This window comes from Zalophus californianus, chromosome 8, assembly GCF_009762305.2.
Source record: "Zalophus californianus isolate mZalCal1 chromosome 8, mZalCal1.pri.v2, whole genome shotgun sequence".
Taxonomy (NCBI): Eukaryota; Metazoa; Chordata; class Mammalia; order Carnivora; family Otariidae; genus Zalophus; species Zalophus californianus.
The window spans coordinates 95716993-95735925 of record NC_045602.1 but is presented as its reverse complement, the minus strand read 5'-3'; the positions used below and the strand labels follow the sequence as shown (position 1 = coordinate 95735925).

The window sequence follows — 18933 nt, the reverse complement described above, 5'->3', positions numbered from 1 at the left end:
AAATCAAAAGTCATTTCTATGTGCCCCAGGAGTGAGCTCTCTGTCCCTGTCTCTCCCTCCTGCCCTGTTTCCTCCTTTCACTCACTGCAGGTGCTGGGAGGATTTCTAGGGAATCGCCAGTTCCTGGTCTCTCCTCCCTGCTCCCTCTCGGATACCTCTTCCATCACCGGATTACACAATTTCTGGTGCCTGTGGCCATTTCCCCCCTGCCCCCCCCCCAAGCTCGTGTTTGTGCCCCAGCCCAATTAGTTCCAGCTTTCCTCATTCACTTTTATTTTTCCTATTTACACTATTTGAGTGTCTTCCCTAGTTAGCTGAAGGAAAGACAGCATGTTCTGCACTCCTAACCTTCCATTTCTGTGTCTCTGAACATTTGAGAGAGGTAACACCACTGGAGAATTCCACCCCCCCCCCCCCACTCCAGCCTGGAGGAACTTACATCGTTTTAAATCCCCCTCAGTACCTGGGAACCAAAGCAAAAGAACAACCACACCGGCATCATAGGAAAGGTGCTCTGTGTGTCTGGGAAAATGCCAAGCTGAGAACAGGAGTAAATAAATGACATGCCCAAGAAGCAAGAGTCTTCTAGTCTCTGTGAGTGAAATGGTCCCTCTGTGGAAAGGAAGCCACCTTTGAAGGTTTGCTTTGTCCTTTGCTGTGACCCTGCTAGGGACCCTTAGGCCGCCTCACTCAAGGACAGTGCCAGGTGCCCCCCTTCCTTCAGCCACAGCATTGGGTTGGGTCCAGTGAGATCGGGGAGTGAAGTGTGAGCAGGGCCAGCGGGGGGAGCCAGGACACCCCAGTGAGCCAAGAGCCTCCAGAGAGTCCGGTTCCCAGGTCCAGAGCCTGGCGCGCAGGGGATCCCCACAAGGGGGCGGAGGGAAACCCAGGAGGCCCGCGGGAAGAGGCGCGGCCAGGGGCTGGGCGCGCGCAGCCGAGCGCACTCGCGGCCTCTCCGCTCAGGGCAGAAGGTGGGGAGGGGGCTGAAGAGACCCTCGGTTTCTCCGAAGTTTCGGGCGATTCCTTCAGCCCGGAGACCCGCCTCCCGGCGGCGTGCTCCCCAAGAGGGGGCCTTCTGCGCTGGCCCCCTCCCGCCCGGCCCCGCACGGCCGAAGGATCGCGGACCGGGCTCCCTCCCCAGCTCAGTCTCCTCCCCACGCGCCCCCTCTCCGCCGCGCCGGCCAGCGCGGGCTGCGTCCCCGGCACTGCCCCCCGCCCGCGCCCGAGCCTGAGCCGCCGCGGCGCCGCAGGCTGCGGGAGCTGCGCCGCTCGTGCTCCCGCCTCGCCAGTGCTCCCGACGCGCCCCGGCCCCGCTCGCCCCGGCTCCCCGCTCCCCGCGCGCGGACCATGGAGTGAGGGGGCGGGCGGCCCCGCGACGCGCTCCCGCAGCCGGCGAGGCCGGAGCCAGCCCGGGTGGCCTCGCCAGCCGGCGGAGTTGGCCAGCGGCGGGCCCTCCTCCCGCCGGTCCTTCCCCGCTCCTCCTCCTCGGCCGCCGCCGCCCCCGCCTCCCGGCCGCCCCCGCCGCCTCCGCCGCGCCGCCGCCCGAGGCCGAGCGCGGACGCCGAGCGTGGGAGCCATGGCGCGCGAGGAGGAGAGGGACCCCGAGCGCCGGGAGGCGGCGGCGCGGGCCAGCGGCGAGGAGGAGGAGGAGGAGGGCGAAGAGGGACTGAGCGACAGCGACGACGAGGACGAAGACGACGAGCCCGGCAGCGGCGGGGAAGAGGAAGAGGAGGCGGCGGCGGCCGAGCGGGAGCGCAGCGAGGACGCGCGGCTGCAGCGCGCAGGGTTGCCTCCCGCCGCCGTCCCCGCCGCGGCCGCCCGCGACAGGAGCGGCCGCCGCCCGCCGGGGCCCCCGCCGGGGCCGCTGCCCTGCCGCCCGAGGATGCCGTCGCCCGACGACGAGGACCGCGAGCGTCGCCGGAGCCGCCGGAGGGACCTTCTGCTGAGCCAGCTCTGCTTCCTGGCCTTGGTGGCGCTGCTGCTCTGGTCGCTGTCGAGCATGCAAGAGCATAATGGTGAGTGCTCGCGGCTCGCCCCGAGTGGGCGCTGCGGCTCCGGGAGCTCGGGGCTCCCGGGCCGGGCTCGGGGCGAGCAGGCTGGCCGGTGGGAGGGGGTTCCGGGCACGAGGACTCCCTCTGCCCCTTGGAGGGGCTCAGGAGGAGGGTGCCCTGGAGGCAGGACCGCGCAGTAGAAACGCGGCCAGCACGTGGGGCCGCCCGGCTGGCCCCGGGAACACTTACCTGTGCCTCTTGGCTCTATCCTTCTTACCAACCGGCTGGAGGGACTGGTGGTAGAGGCGGCGGGGGCTGTTACCCTAAAGAAGCGCCCCCCCCCCCCCCCAGGCCAGCAATAAAGTGGTCCTGATTAAGATTCGGTACCTGTGCAGGTAAACGCCTGTATACCTTTGGCTTGTTGCGGGCACGAAGGGGGCTGGTTGACTGGCCAGAACACGTAATTCTCCAGTGTTCCCCACACAGAACAGGCGGTATGTACCAGGTAGAGAGCTCCATACCCACTTTTCCAGAACAGGTGCCCGGAACTTCGGGTAGGAAAAAAAGTGTTGGTCACCTGGCTAGGGTTTAGGAATGTACTTGTTCTCTTTCACTGACCACTCACTGGGAAGGCTGATCCCTTTTGTGCACTTGCAATTCTGGAAGAAATGATTTAGATTGCCCTGCCCATCACGCTGTCGACTGCTCTTATGGTGCCCTGCAGTGGGTCTGCCCTTTACCCACAACTTTTGTCTTATCTTTGTCCTTGGCTTTTCTTGAGCTGAAATAGACCTTGTGGAGAAATGTGCTCAGAACAGTTGTCCACTGAAAACAGTTTGGACCCTGGGGGGCAGCTGTCTAAATAACGGAGGGAGAGACTTGGAAGAATAACTGTTGTAAAAACGGTTTTATATCCCAGCCGTTCAAGTGGCACAGTTCGTGGGAAAACAGCCGTAAAAATGGTTGTGAGAAAAAGCCGTTACAAATACGTGCTTTGGTGTTAAGATAGATGTAGCTCTGATACAAAGCGTTAGGAAGTGCAGAATAAAAGCCTTTTGATAGTGATGGTAAAAGGGTGGCATCAATTAAAAAAGGGATCTCCCCCAAATTGGCTGGTCTCATGCTTCCGGGGGGAAAGCATATGGTCGGGCTTGGTTCAGGTCTTAACAGACCTCTTGACAGACTTCCTCATATAGGGTAATATGAGAAAGTCTGCCCGAGTCTTCAGTGGAGCCGTTGGGACTCCACAGCTCTCTCCCTTTCTCCTGAATCCCAGATTATCTGGTGATGGGGACTGACATCGGGAAGGGGGCTGTGCTGGGGAGGGAAGCTGGACCTCTCTCGGAGGGCAGTGCCAGACCTGCCAAAAGCAGCTACTGACTGATTCTCACGAGGAGGGTTTTCTTTCACCTCTCTTTAATCTACCGGATTTTTATGAGTGCAAAGCCAGTCTGTACTTGATGCCACCTTTGGAAAGGACCATGCGAAGTCAATTACATGCCGGCCATTTTTCCTGCGTGCTGGGGCTCTGTGAGTCCTAGAGTTTCCACCACTGTCAGGCTATAAAAGACGTTTTTCTGGAAGGAGAATGTGACCCATACAGTTAAGTCCATCAGTGGCAGGGGGCTGCCTGGGCCCTGGGAAAGCTGGGATGTTCAGGGAGAAAGGGGGTGGCAGACACTCTGTAAACTTGAAACCTGGTGACTTGAATGTCATTTTGAAATGGTTTCCCTAGCAGTGACATTTCTTTTCAGGTGCCACCAGCTCTGGACTTAGTTCCATAGCACAGCTCTTTTCCCTGTCCCTTCCCTTGATCTCTCTCCTCCCATATTCTTTCTGCCTCTCTCTCCCCTCCCATAAATGTAGGGCTTCAGAATACCCCTACCCCAGCAACTGGCGGTAATAGTGAAAAGCTAGCAGTGTGAAGGGGGATGCCATCCAGGTCTCAGATGGCATGCCAGTCCTAATTCTGTCCCTAGTCACCTTTTCTTCAGGTAGATACTTATAATTTCATTATATGACGCCTAGCTGATTCTCAGCAAGGCTCAGGTTTTTTGAGCTAATTTTTTTGAGCTAATTAATTAATGTGTGTGAATCTGCAAGTGATCATTTAGCTTGGGGGTTGTCATTTAGCAAACTTAAGCATTTGAATAGTGACTTTTACCCTGGAAACTTGGGTGCTATTCTACTTAAGGGTCCTTTCAGTATGGATAAAAAGTTTGGAATTTAGCCTTGTTTTAAAGACACTGTGTCTGGGAGAGGCTGAGTGATTCGCTTAAGGTCACACAGCAATTGAGGAGTAGAGGGAGGAACCAACCTGAGGTGGCCTGGCTCTTTGATCCCACGTCTGTTCCCTGGTATTCATGCCACCATCTGGGTGCAGCTTTGTAATATTTATATAACCACATGGGGGGTACCTTGCTAATGATCAAAGGGGGATATTTTTATTTATTCCCCTTGAAAGCCATGCAGTGATTAAATGTAACTTCTCAGAAGCCTGTTTTCTAACACATATTGATTTTTCTTTTTTTATAAAGAGGACAGTCCTTTCACCAAACCAAAGTAGAGAAGCATGGAAGTTGGGTTACACAGTGTTGTATAACATTTCTGATCGTATGGAATCTGAGCTCCCTTTCTGGACATCTGACTGAACTCCAGTATAGAGTCCTTTCTGCTGATATGGGATGCAAGCATTATTAAAGGAAGGGTTAGTGCTGGAATCAAGACAAAGGTTAACCCTCAGGGCAGCAAAAGCAGTAATAATAACTGGAACTTGGTGGGCTTTTAAGTGCCAGGCACTGTGCTAAAACAAGGACATTTTATGTGCATTGCCTTATTTAAGCTTGCACACACTCTGCTGACGTTCGAGCGTTCGGTGGTAGAGGAAGCAAGAGGGCCTAGGTGCTCTATTTAGTTGTTGCTGATAAAGATCTCATTTTCCATCGGTTTTCAAAGCCAATTGAAATAAGGTGTCAGATTTGCTAACAAGGGTTTTCTTCTCTTTTTCTTGTTTTTGCAGTGAGAATGGATTACTTGTGTGTGTTTTGAGTGGTTTGAAAGTGTTTAATTTTTCTTTGAAGTAAGGAAACTGGTCCCCCTTTTTTCCAGAAGTTGTGTGAAAAAAGCCCAGAGGTTCTAACTCAGCAGTGGTTATAGACATTCCCTCTAGAAAGTTCTTGGGTAGGTGAATAATGAGTAAGGGAGAAATATATATATGTAATATATATAGTTCAAAGTTTATACACACACACACACACACACACACACACACACACACATATATCTGGTCCAGTTACTATTGCTAATAACAAATTACCCCAAAATATAGTGGTGTAAAACTACCATTTTATTTTTTTGCTCATGGATACTTTGGACAGGGTGTAGTAGGGATGGCTTATCTCTGCTCCATGTCTGGGGCCTCAGCTGGAAAGAGTGCAAGGCTGGGTGACTTGACAGCTGGGTTGGCAGTCATCTGGAGGCAACATCACTCCCATGTCTGGGGTTGATGCCCACTGTTGGCTGGACCCTCAGCTGGGCTATCAACCAGAACACCTATATGTGGCCTCTCCATATGGCTTCTCCATGTGCCTTAGTTTGAACTTCCTCATAGCACAGCAGCTGTGTTCCAAGAGGATAAAGTGGAAGTGCACAGCATTTTTCTGTCTTAGCCTCCAAAATGACACGGTATGACTTCCACTGTTTTCTTTTGGCCAAGACAGTGACAGATGTCAACCCAAGTTCAAAAAGGGGTGACAGAGAAACCGCCACTTACTCAGTGGAGGAGCATCAGGGTATATCGTAAGGCAAGCAGATGGGTATGTGTGTTGGTGTGTAACATGGGCATGTGTGTTGTGGCTGTCTTTGGAAAACCAGGGGTCCAAGGGATAATAACTTACAGATCAGAGACATTTCCCAAGGTGGTAAATGGTGAATAATACATGCATATTTGAAATACCTTCCAATCATGATAATGTGGCAGTGCATCTGAAGTCAGGTATGGGGTCCACAGGTGGTATTTGGAAAGAGCGCCGTGTGGGTGTCTGAACTGCAAATTTCCGTTGCAGATCTGAGAGCACATCTTTAGCTTTGTGGCTTCCTCTTCCTCAGAGGACAAAGACCACAACCTCTCGATCCCTCCTGTGGCTGACAGGGAGATGCCTTGCTGGATTCTCCAGCATTATCTTCCCTCCCTGCCTTCCCTTCCATGCTTTGCTACTTAGGCCTTTCTTCTGCTCCTGAAAAGGGTGACACTTCTTCTAGTCCCAGACCTGCCACACATGCTGTTCCACAGTCACCATTACAGCAGTTCATCCTTCACCTCCAGGCCCAAGATCTTCCTGACCTGACTAGATCCCCTGTTTTGTTCTCTGAACACCCTCAGTTTTCCCTTCATAGCATTTATCACAGTTGGCAATTATGTATTTATTTGGTTTTGGTTTGAGTAATCTGTCCTGTTCACCAGATTCTAAGCTCCAGGAGGTCAGGGACCCTGTGACCTTTGCTCACCTTTGTCATCTGTGTCACCCGCCCACAGTAGATGCTCAAAAGATGCTTGTTGAGTAAAAAAGCTGTTTTGATTTCTGAACTACAGGACCTGTGTTAAAAACTAGTTACCATGCCTCAGGAGCTCAGTTACTGGCATACATTTTAATCTCACAATTTAGAATTCTGCCCCCGTCCATCAAATTCAGTGTTGTTACCCATTTTTCATGGGCTAACACGGAGCTGTGGAATGTGAGTGCTTTGCCTGGTGTCACTTCATTAAGTGGCAGGATTTGAACGCAAGCCCATTTGCATCCAAGCTGGATGCCACTGCATTCCCTAGCCTCAGTTTAGGAGGACATGAATAGAAAATGGGAATCACGCTGCCTTTTTCAGTCGACTAGGGAGAGTAAAGGAGTAACAGAAGGTTGCTTTCATAGAAGCAGTATTTTAGAAACACATTGCTTTTCAACCTTTTCTATTTTCTGCCTAAACATATATAGATGTGTCTCTCCTGGCTTTTCTTAGCTGCTCATCAACCCAGATTTTTCTCAAAGATTTCCTTTACTTGCAAGCCTTGAATCCTTGTGGGAAGATTTCTTTTTCTTTCTTCTTCTTCTTTTTTTTTTTTTAATACCCCAGAGGGTTGGCAAAGCCAAAAGAATTGCAAAACCAGCCATTTGCTGAGAATTCCAAGGCTTGGTGGAAGTTGGCTGAGAGGACAGGATTTTGGCAACTCTCTTTTTCCTTAAGGAGATTCCTTTTCTTTGAGTGAAATAAGTTTTTTGGGGGAATGATAGTATACAGGCTCTTGTGTTGGGGAGACTGAGGTACAGAGAGTTCAGAGGCATCCTTGAAGTCACATAGCAAATGGCTTGTACTGCCAAGAAGGTAACGCAAGTTTTTCTGCTCTTTCCCTGCCTTCAGTTTCTGTAGAGCTTGTTTGGCTTTTGTTTATCTTTGCGATGGTTTGAAACATGGTATTCTCTTATAGGGTTTGAGAATTAAAGATTCAGTGGAAGAGGTTTTCTCTGAGTGAAGTAGTGGGGGGCACCATCCAGCCAGTTGTGATCATGGAGTCCTAAGTTCTTAGGCATGGATGGTGTCTTCCAGACTCTCTCCTGGAAGGTGCACTTGTCTTGTCCTTGTCCTCATCCCTGGGGTCAGTGATGCCGTTCATCGTTGGGAGTCCTGGGGGCTTCACCATCCCTCGTTGGTTTTCCCACCCCCACCCCCACCTTTGTAAGTGGTCCCCTAGGAAACTGTCTTCAGTGGCACCCCTTGAATGAATTCCTGCCTGAACCCTATTGGCATAAGACCCAGGGACTTCCATTCATTCACTCAGTAAACATGTGGTAGGCTTTTTCCTAGTTGTTGGGGTGATAGCGGTGTCGAAGATGGATACCTGGAATATTGTCCTCATGGTGGCTTGGACTTTAGTGGGAGGAGAGGTGTTGAACAACTAATTTTCAAGAATTATGAGAGAGACGAATGAGAAATATAGCATGGCTTGGAGGAGGTGTTGGTGGTAAGGAGAAGCTGGAACCTGGAAAATAAAAGGAATTAAGTTGGTAATGAATAGGGGACCAAAAAGCTAATTTATAAAAAATGGGCAAAAGTTATGAACAGGCAATTCACAAAGCAATTGCAAATGACCAGTAGACGCAGTAAAAATCCTCAGCCTTAATAGTAATCAGGGAAATCTAATTTTAAAGATTTATTTATTTATTTGAGGGTGAAGGGGCGGGGAGAGAGAGAGAAAGAGTGTGGGGGGAGGGGCAGAGGGAGTCTTCAAGCAGACTCCCCGCTGAGCACAGAGCCCAACACAGAGCTCGATCTCACGACTCTGAGATCATGACCTAAGCCAAAATCAAGATCAGGACGCCTAACCTGCTGAGCCACCCAGGTGCCCCTCAGGGAAATCTAATTTTAAAAATGATGAAATACCATTTTTTTAAGATCAGATTGGCAAAAATGAAAGTGTATGATAATGTCGAGTGTTGGCAGAGGTGCAGGGGAGACAGCTTCTCTCATTTACTGTAGGCGAGGATGTAAATTGGTTCCCCAAACACTGTGGGGAATTTTGAGGTGATAAGGTTTTAGGCACAGACCCCAAATGGAGCCTTGGCTAATTTTTAATGAAATGTGTAGAAAAGGGAGTGGTGGGATTAGAATGGCAGTGCCTAGGCATTTGAGCCTTGGATGGAAACCCAACTTTCCTGGACCCGTCCGTGACCGTGAAGCATGTTGGTCATGACCCTTTGCACTCTAGATTAAAGACGTTAGGTGGGAGTTTGAGTGAACAGGGGAAAAGGCCTTTGTCATATCGGGAGGTGTTCAAACCGAAACAAGTTGCCTATTTGAATCATGGAATCTAGCCATTGTTCCTTGCTTGTCAGTCACTCTTTATTTCTACGATAGCAAGAATAATTAATGTCTGCTCATCTGTGACCTAGTTGGTGGAATTTCACATTTGCAACTTGGTATTTCTTTCTTCGTTCCCCCACTGCATTTCTGCATTGCTTGACCACAACAAAGGTCATTTTCACTTGTGTGACATACTGTGAATTCTGAACAAGGAAGTAACAAGCAGGTTTCTTGAATAGGACTTTCATGAAAGAACAAAGGGGGCAGGGGTGGGGTGTGGGCCACCAGGAGAAAGGGGGTGCCCCCAGTTGACATCAAGAAGTCAATAGCCCCATTTTTAAGAAGGAACATGAGATAATAACTTTTGGACATTTTGATTTTGATTACCGGTAGGACATCTAGGTGGAGTATAGCTGATCATTTAAAGTTGAGTTTATACGCAGTTGTTACAGATAAAGACCTGAGAATAGTATGCATGAGGGTGAAAATTGTATCTTTGCTCAACTCCATGGGTCTCAGTCTTCCTTGCACGTTGTAATCACTGGGGAACCTTAAACTTTACTTATGTCTGGGTCTTGCCCCCCCAAAATTCTGATGTAATGTTTTGGGGGGTAGCCTGGGCATTGGGATTTTTTACAAGTGAGGCAGATAGCCCCAATGTGCAGCCAAGACCGGGCACCACTGGGTTAGATGGGTGGTCAGTATTTACCTTATCACGGCCACGTCGTAGCTGAGCTATGAAGTACGCTGGGCTGAATTTTTCTGTCCTAAACACGAATGCTTTGTTTTTTAAACCTTCACGACTAATTAAAGCTGGAATTTTCCTCCGGTTTCCTTCATCTTCTCTGCCTATGTACACTGCCATTAGATATTCTATCCAGTTCTCTTTTTGAAGAAATCTTTCTCGGACTCTTCCGGCTTGTTCCAGTCTGGACAGGTTGCTTGTTAAATCTGCTGCCCAGCTGTCATCTTGAGATCTCCCTTCACCTTCTTCCTGCCTGTGGTTTCTTTCCCCCAGCTCTCCCTATGTTGAAAGGATCCTATGTGTGTTTCCTGTCTTTTTTGGTTTATCCCTTCATTTGTGGTATACATTTCTGGGGATCACACATTCCAGGTGCTTTCTAAGACAGGGGGTGTGGAAATAGCAAGAACAAAGGTTTAAGACATTGTAGGTTTGAAAATACATTAATTCTAGCCCCACCCTTTGAAGATTGGGAGTGGGTCGGGAATTCAGGCTGAAACACAATTTCCACACAGTTTTGGAGGCATTGCTCCTATAACTTGTAGGGTTGCCCCGAGAAGTCTGATGCTGTTCCACTTTTAATTAATTCTTTGGTATGAAACCTGTTCCTCCCCCGCCAAAAGCATGTGTGCTCTTTGCTCTGCTCCTAAGTTCAGGTCTGTCACAGTTAAATGTCTGATGTGGTCCTGTTTTCATGCATTTTCCTGGGCATTCATTTGGTTCTTTTAATCTGGAAGCTGACGTCTTTTGGATCTGGGAACTTGTGTGATTTCCTCCATCCTAAGCTCTCTCTTCTCTCTGAATTGTCTGTTATTTGGGTGTTTGACTCCCGAGATTCATCTTCTGATTTCTTGTCTCTTCTCTCCTACGTTTTTTCTCATCCTTTCGCTTTAATTTCCATAGGTTGCCTAACCATATCTTTTAACTCTACTGAGCTTTTAATTTCTGCTGTCATATTTTTAGTTTCCAAGAGCTCTTTTTTTTACCCTCCTGTGAAAGTTATTTTTAGTAGCATCCTGTTCTGCTTCATCAATACAGTATCATCGCTTACATACCAACTTGGTTTCTCCAAGTTGCTGTTGTCTATTTTATTTTTCATGTTATGTGCTTTCTTCGAAAGTCAAGTGATCCTTGGTGTCTACTCATATTTACGTGAGGCCATTGAAATGATGTACAAGGAGTTTCTCTGTAAGGTGATCCAGCCAGGCCATGTCACTGGCAAGTGCTCTCATGTCTCTAATTCTGGATCTTTATCAGTGGGTGGTCAGAGTTCTCAGAAAGGGGTCACCCCGTGTCCTGTCTGGAGGGAGATCCAGTGGGAATCTAGTGGGAGAGGAAGTGGGGTTTAAGGGGTGTCGTTCAGTGGAAACATTCTCCTAGGCTCAGTGAGTTGTCTTGAGGGTGGTTATGAGTATGACAGAGCTGCACAATTTAGTTTGATACATTGCAGGACCATCCTGAGTTATTTCAGGCTCCCTTCCTCCTGCCCTCCTCCCCCTCTTCCTGCCTTCCTCCTTTCTATCCCTTAACTCCTGTACACATGAAACTGCTAAGAACTGTTGCCTCCTGGGAGGGCTTATGCTCAGGGATAAGGGGGAGGCTTAGTTTTCACCATCTTCTTAAATTTAACTGACCTTTTTATGGAGATAGCTGTAGATACACAGGCCATTGTAAGAAATAATGCAGAGAGACTCCTCGTATGTTTTCCCCAGTTTCCTTCAATGGTGACATTTTACAAAAGTCTAGTATAATATCATAACCAGAGTAGTGCTACTGATCCGAGCCAACAACCTTATTCAAATTTCCCGAGTTTCAGTTGTATTCAGGTGCGCATGTGTGTGTGTGTAAGTGTATGTGTGTAGTGTGTGTACGTGTGTATGTATGTACATGTAGTGTGTAGGTGTGCGGTATATGTGTACGTGTGTGTGCGCAGTGGGTGTATGTGTGGCATGTGTATGCATGTGTGTAGTATGTGTGTACATGTGTATACGTGTGTGCATGTGTGTAGTATGTGTGTACGTGTGTGTGTGTGTTCTGCACAGCTTTATCACCTGTGTCGGTTGCTGTAAGCACCACAGTCAGAGTGTTGGACAGATCCACTGTCACAAGGGTAACTTGTGTTGCCCTTTTCATAACCACACAGCCTATGTACCTTTTTATACGGAAGGAACAGGCAAGGTAAGTAACTCCTGTCACCTCCAAGAATAAAGTTAAAGCATTATAACTTCTCCAGTGAAAGGCTGCTTGTAAGTTGAGGGTGGGGAGAGGAGCGTGAAGTCCATCGATGTTCATGAGCCTGGGCCATGGAGACCTCGCTCAGTGATTGTGTTCCGTCCTTCCAGGGACAGCAGCGTGCGCTAAGTGCCAGGTAAAGGCCGCGCGGGGCCGGTGACCAGTTTCTTCGGTGGATCATGTTTTCTGTCATTTGCACAGTGTTTCTGAATGAATGCTCCGTGAAAAGTTTACTCAAGCTTCTTTTTCATTCAGGCAGGTTAGCCAAACTTTCTGCAATACTATTGTCCCCGTTATTTGTTTCCTAGGGTATTAGAGATGGAAATCTTGGGACTGTTGTCTCTTAACATCTGACTTTATGTTTGAGGAACCTGATGTGAAAGAGAATTCAATCAGGGCCCGGACCCTGGTTTTCTGATTCTTTGCTTAGTAAATAACCACCCCCTCACCCCAGAAAATGAAGGTTAGAAATATATTTAGTGCAGATGGACTCAGTGGAATTATTTCAAATTCGGAAATGTTTCTGGAGTGCTGGAATCTTGCTGGGAGTTATTTGGCATGCAGTGTAGTCACTAAATGGGGAAAATTAGGGAATTTCTGGGGGAGCTGCTTCTTGTAACAAAAGATTTGTTTTTTCAGAAATCCAGGCTCTTAAGACACATGTGGCTTGCTTCAGGAGAAAGTTAACATCCTTGGTTTACCTTCCACCTGGCTAGTCACCTCATACAGCCATAAGAAATATTGGTTATTTCGAAGATGAGTGCCCTTGAATTTTTCTTTTTGGGGTCTTTGAGTTGACAAGATTTCACCACTTTCCACACCTGGTGTTGCAATTCTAGTCTGTGATCTGAACACCACTTCCAAACAAAGCAAAGCTTCTTAGGACCTTAACACCCTAGGTTTTGAAAACCCGATGAAAATCCCCTTCTGAGTGAGATTTCACAGTGTGGTCATTTGAAATCACCAGTGTTTATTGGGGTGAGTGCAGAAAGAAAGCTCATTGCACCTATTTTCAATAAATCTGGACCTGAGGACAGGTCAATTGCAGTATTTTCCAGCATTGTGGTATGTTTCCTCCCTTAGATATTGCAAAATTGATGGAATAATATATAAAATGTCTTGGATACTGCTTTTGAAACTAAAAATATGATTATACAAGAAAATTGATTGACAGGATGCAGAACAAAAACATCACCCCCTAGAAACTTTCTCATACTAACCCTTTGTAATTATACCCTTCCTCATCCCTAACCCCTGATTTGTTTGCTGTCACCATGATTTTGTCTTTTTCTTTTTTTTTTAAAAAAGATTTTATTTATATATTTGACAGAGACATAGCGAGAGAGGGAACACAAGCAGGGGGAGTGGGAGAGGGAGAAGCAGGCTTCCTGACGAGCAGGGATCCCGACGTGGGGCTCGATCCCAGGACCCTGGGATCATGACCCGAGCCAAGGGGAGACGCTTAACGAATGAGCCACCCAGGCGCCCCTGATTTTGTCTTTTTGAGAATGTCATACACATCAAATCCTATAGGCTGCAATCTTTTGACATTGGCTTCTTTCACTCAGACTCTCAGATTTGTCTACATTGTTGCATGTGTGGGCAATTCATTCCTTTTTCTGGCTGAGTAGTATTCCATTAAACAAGATGTACAACAGCTTGTTTATCCATTTGCCTATTGAAGAACATTTGAGTTGTTTTTAGTTTTGGTAATTATGAATAGAGCTGCTTATCAACATTCAAATCCAGTTTTTTTTTTTAAATTTCTTTTTCTCACCTTATTATACTGGCTGAGACTTCTAGTTCAGTGTTGAGTTTGAGTGGACATGCTTGCCTTATCCCTGATTACTTAGGGAGAAAGCCTTCAGTCCTTCATCCTTAAGTATGATGTTTGCTGTAGGACTTTCATAGATGTTTATCAAGTTGAAAAAGTTCTCTTCTGCTTATAATTTGTTTTTTTTTAAGATTTATTTATTTATTTATTTGAAAGAGAGAGAATGAGAGAGAAAGAGGGCACATGAGAGGGGGGAGGGTCAGAGGGAGAAGCAGACTTCCTGCTGAGCAGGGAGCCCGATGCGGGACTCGATCCCAGGACTCCAGGATCATGACCTGAGCCGAAGGCAGTTGCTTAACCAACTGAGCCACCTAGGCGCCCTCTGCTTATAATTTGTTGAGAATTTTTATCAGGAATGGATATTGAAGTTTGTCAGGTGCTTTTCCTGCATCAATTGATATGATCCTATGGTTTTTCTTCTTTAGACATTTAATACGATGGATTGCATAGATTGATTTGCAAATACAGAATTAGCCTTGCATACCCTGGAGAAGCCCCACTTGATCATGGTGTGTTTTTCATTTTATTTTCTTGGATTTGAATTGGTCATATTTTATTGCAGACTTTTGCACCTGTGATCACCCAGGGTATTGGTCATAGTTTTCTTTTCTTGTACTATCTTTGTCTGGTTTTGCTGGCCCCATGAAATGAATTAGGAAGTATTCCTTTATCCTCTGTTTCCTGGAAGAGATTGTATAGAATTGGTAGATTCTGCTTTTTAACTTATTGTAAACATTTCTCCATGGCACCAAACTTTAAAAATAATTTTTAATGTCTGCATAATAATAGTATTAAAAATCACAATATTTTTATTAGTATTTATAGCAAGTGATAATTTATTGAACACTTTGCATGCTTGAGGCACTGTTTAAGTGCTTTTACCTGTATTGACTCCTTTAATCACCATATCCAGTGGAATAGGTGCCATTATGATCTCCATTTTACAGGCAAAGAAAAATAAGACGAAGTATGTAATTAACTTGCTTAAAGTTCCTATGTGGCCGGGTAGTAGTTGAATTCAGGCTGTCTGATTCCAGACCCCATGGTCTTAACTATTACATTCTATCCTCTGGTTATATTATAAGTTATTTATTCAGGCCTCCGTTTGGGATATTTAGGTATTTTCTGTGTCCTCACTGTGATGAATGTTCTTGTACTGAAGTCTTTGATAATCGATGATGATTCTTTTAGGCTGGATTCCTAGAAGTGCTATGTCAGTGTCAAAGTGCATGCCTATTGTAAAGGCTAATAACGTTCTGCCATGTAATTTTCCAGGAATTTAGACAAATTAGAAGTTCCAATAGCAGTGTTTGAGAGTGCTTAATTCAGTGTTCTCTGTCAGAATTGAATATTATGATTATTTTACATATTTTAAATTCAATTTGATTGTGGAGAGATGGTATCTCATTGCTTTACTTTGCATTTCTTCGTACTAGTGAAGCTGAATGTTTAAAAAATGTTTATTGGCCATATATATATATCCTTGTGAGAAAAACTTACTCATGTCTGTTCTCCATGTTTTTCTAAGGGGATAACTGTTTTTCTTAATGACTGGTAAAGCTCTTTATATATTCTACATATTCGTCTTTTATCCTATATCAGAAGTTTTGCCTCCCCCACCCCCTTTTTTGGTGTACAGAAGATTTTCATTTTTATCTGGTCAAAACTGTATCTCTTTTCTCTTGTATTTTTTCATTGTTTTATTCTTAGACTCAGGATATCAAGGGTGTGTTTATTCCACATAGTTCTTTGTCTTTTTTCTCCTATTTGTATGGTTTAATTAAAAAAAAACACCTCTTTATTTCATTTGGAACTTACTTGAGCTAAGATGAAGATTTTACTTGAACAGATGAGCAGATTTAACAGTTAAATTGTTTATTGAATAATTTTTCCTTTAGCCACACATTTATGGTATGACCTTTATTCCATGCTTATTTTCTTATGTATCAGAGGCAGATGTTGTGATGTCTGTTTTGTTCTATTTTCTCATTAATTAATTGTTGTAGGCCATTAGCATATTAATTATCTGATAGGGCAAGACTCCTCTCCTCTTGTTCTGGGAGAAAAAATCATTTGCTATTATCACTTGTTTATCCTTCCAGGTGAACTTTAGAATCTCTGTTGAATTTTGCTCAAGTGCCTCTGGGTTTTGACAAATCTATAAATAATTTGTGGAGAAATGGCATTTTACAGCATTGATTCTTTTCATTCCTAGGGTGCTTCTTCATTTGATCAAGGCTATAAAACAAATCTGTCAAGATTCGTAATTATTTCCCTATCTCTTTCTTACATATATTTGTGCGAACTATTGTTATTATTTATTCTGACTCTTGTTTCATTCTTTATATATTCTCTTAAAATATTTAGTCTTTACAATTTTTTCTTAATTCTCTTCTTTATATTTTATTCTTAAGTTTTAAACTACGTAATAATAATAAAGACAAATTGTTATACAAACCAATACCTTATATTTTCCAATAGTTTTCTATTAAAGGGAATTTTTATTTTTTTGATTTATTTTTTGATGATAAAAGTGCTCAAAAAGGAGGTTTATTTATTTTTTCTTTTTTGTTAAATTTTTATTTTAATTCTAGTTAGTTAACATACAGTGTGATATTAGTTTCAGGTGTACAATATAGTGATTTCACACTTCCATACAACACCTGGTGCTCATCACAATAGGTGTACTTGGAGGGAATTTTTATTTTTTTAATTAATTTTTTAGAGAGAGAGTGTGTGCATACAAGTCGGGGGGGACAGGGGAAGAGGGAGAAGGAGAGAGAGAATCTTAAGCAGACTGCATGCCCAGCATGGAGCCCGACACAGGGCTCGATGCCATGACCCCGAGATCATGACCTGAGCCGAGAGTTGGATGCTTAAAGGACTGGGCCACCCAGGCACCCCAGAGGGAATTTTTAGGTTCATGCTGTAGGTGGGTAGTTTTTTACTGTTGGCTCTTGGTTATGTTAGTTGCTTTTCATTATGCTATGGAAGTTTCCTTTTATTTCTCATTTTCTAAAAGTTTTTTTTTCTTTTTTTTTAAATCAGCCATGGATGTTATATGTGGTCAAATGCCTTATTAACATTTGTTGAAGTGTTTAGTATAATGTAACATAAATATCCATGTGAAGCTGCTCCTGAGGTAAACCCCAGATAGCCATGCTATTTTTTTTCCTTTCATAGGCTATTGGGTTTGATTTGTTCATACTCCTTTTGGATTTTTGCTGTTATATTCTCGACAGATATTGACATACAGCTTCTCTGCCAGGTTTTGGTGTTAGTATTGCACTAACTTCACAAAACTAATCGATGATTTCCAAGTTCTCCTATGTTCCAGAATATTTTATGAAGCATGGGGATGGTCTGTAACTTTAAAATTTGCAAGAATATTTATATAGTACTGCCTGGCCTTTACGTGGCCTGTAGCAATCTTAAAAATAATTTTGGAGAAAATCTTCAATTTCTGCCACTGCTTACTTTTCCATGGAGCTAATTTGTTTTCTCAGAAATGTCCATTTCATTAAGACTTTTTAAAATGAACCAAATTATGCATTGCATTTTAAAATTTCAATTTGTTCTCTAATGTGATTATGTAACACTTTCTTATTACTAACTCATGTGTTTTTTTTTCCTTGATCAAATCTGACTGTATTTGGTTTATTTTATTATTTTTGGAGGATACATCTCATGTATCTTTATCAATTTTGCTTTTCCCCCTGTTTTCTGAATCAATTACATCTTTAATAGTTTTTTAAAAAATCTTCTCTTCCTTTGTTTTCTAATATTTCGAATTAAGTGCTTTATTTATATGTTTTTATTCTTTCTTGCTAATGGTGCATTTGCCCTTGAGGGCAGCTTTGACTCACCTTATAAGTTTCAAAGTGTCAAGTAGTCATTATTATACTTTTCAGATAGTCTTGTCATTGTAGTTTTATTTTTTTCTGCAATTAATTATTTAGGAGAGTGATTTCTAATTTCAAAGTTTATGTGCATATTTTTATTTTTATTATATTTTTTAAAGATTTTATTTATTTGACACAGAGAGAGACAGCGAGAGAGGGAACACAAGCAGGGGGAGTGGGAGAGGGAGAAGCAGGCTTCCTGCTGAGCAGGGAGCCCGATGCGGGGCTCGATCCTAGGACCCTGGGATCATGACCTGAGCCGAAGGCAGTCGCTTAACCATCTGAGCCACCCAGGCGCCCCCATGTGCATATTTTAAAATGCCAATTTCTAATTGTCTTTCAGTTTGTCTGGAGAATATGACCTTAGATTGTGGTTTTCATCTGCTTTGGTTGTTTTTTTTTTTTTTTTTTTTGGAACACGAACTGTTTGTGATTGGATACTCATTTGTCTGTCTTTTGTATCTATCATCTTCTCATTTCATCATTTCCCTCTTTTTGTCATTTCCTCTTCATTATGCAAGAGTTTCTACATTTTTTTTTTTTCCTCCTCAGTGGTTTTGTTTTCAGCACTTTGGGTCTGATCTGTTGCCTTTTATTCCATTTAGGTTTTGTTCATGTATTTCCATCTTTTTAATTTCATATCTTGTCCATCCCCATATTAACTAGCTGCCATTGTAATCTTAGCCTTTCTGCTCACTTTTAATTTTCTTTCATATAGCCCATATTTCTTTGCATGCCATTGAGATTACAAAATTAATTCTTTCTAAAATTTACTTCTTCTACTTTTAATAAATTATTTTTGGAAGTATAGTATTCTTTTTTAGGTTGCAGTGAATATTCAGTTTTTTTTTTTTTTTTTTTGAGTTATCTACCTTTGAAAGGGAAGATCCAGGCCCCATGTGTGCCTGTGAAGGGACACTCCTGTCTCTCCAAAGCACTCACCCTGCCATATTGTGTCCAGTTACTATTAGCATATTTTTAGCTGAAGATATGTTCATGGTCTTGACCAAATTCCTTGTGTTTATGTTGACTTCTCTAGGGTGACTCAGCTTGCCTGAGAGGAGATCTCCCGGTAGTTTGAATATTTAGATGGAGCTTTAATCATATAATTTCAATTAGTTGATAGTTCTTCCATCTAGAGACAGTGCATTAAAGTCTACCACCCTAGTTTGTATCTTCCTGTAGTTCTGTCTCTTTTCCTTTTTGTTATTCTGCAGATGGTAATATTCCCCCATCCATCCACTCTTTCCCCAGGTTGAGTTGCATTTCCAGGAATTGGAGTCTCTGCATGGATGGATATAGAAAGACATATTCATGGGGTGGGGGTCTCCTTGGAAGCATTTCCTTTCAGCAGCCTGGTTCTGAGATAGGAGTTCACACCAG

At 44.4% G+C, this 18933-nt stretch overlaps 1 protein-coding gene across 1 annotated transcript in view; it reads left to right on the top strand.

Annotated features, from left to right (window-relative positions):
* The first annotated feature begins 1531 nt into the window (after positions 1-1531).
* Positions 1532-18933, top strand: part of SLC24A3 (solute carrier family 24 member 3) — a 492589-nt gene continuing 475187 nt past the window's right edge. Inside the window, exon 1 of the mRNA XM_027623076.2 lies at positions 1532-2015. Within this exon, the coding sequence (XP_027478877.1) occupies positions 1577-2015 (439 nt within the window). The 5' untranslated portion in view covers positions 1532-1576. The remainder of the gene's footprint in view (positions 2016-18933) is intronic.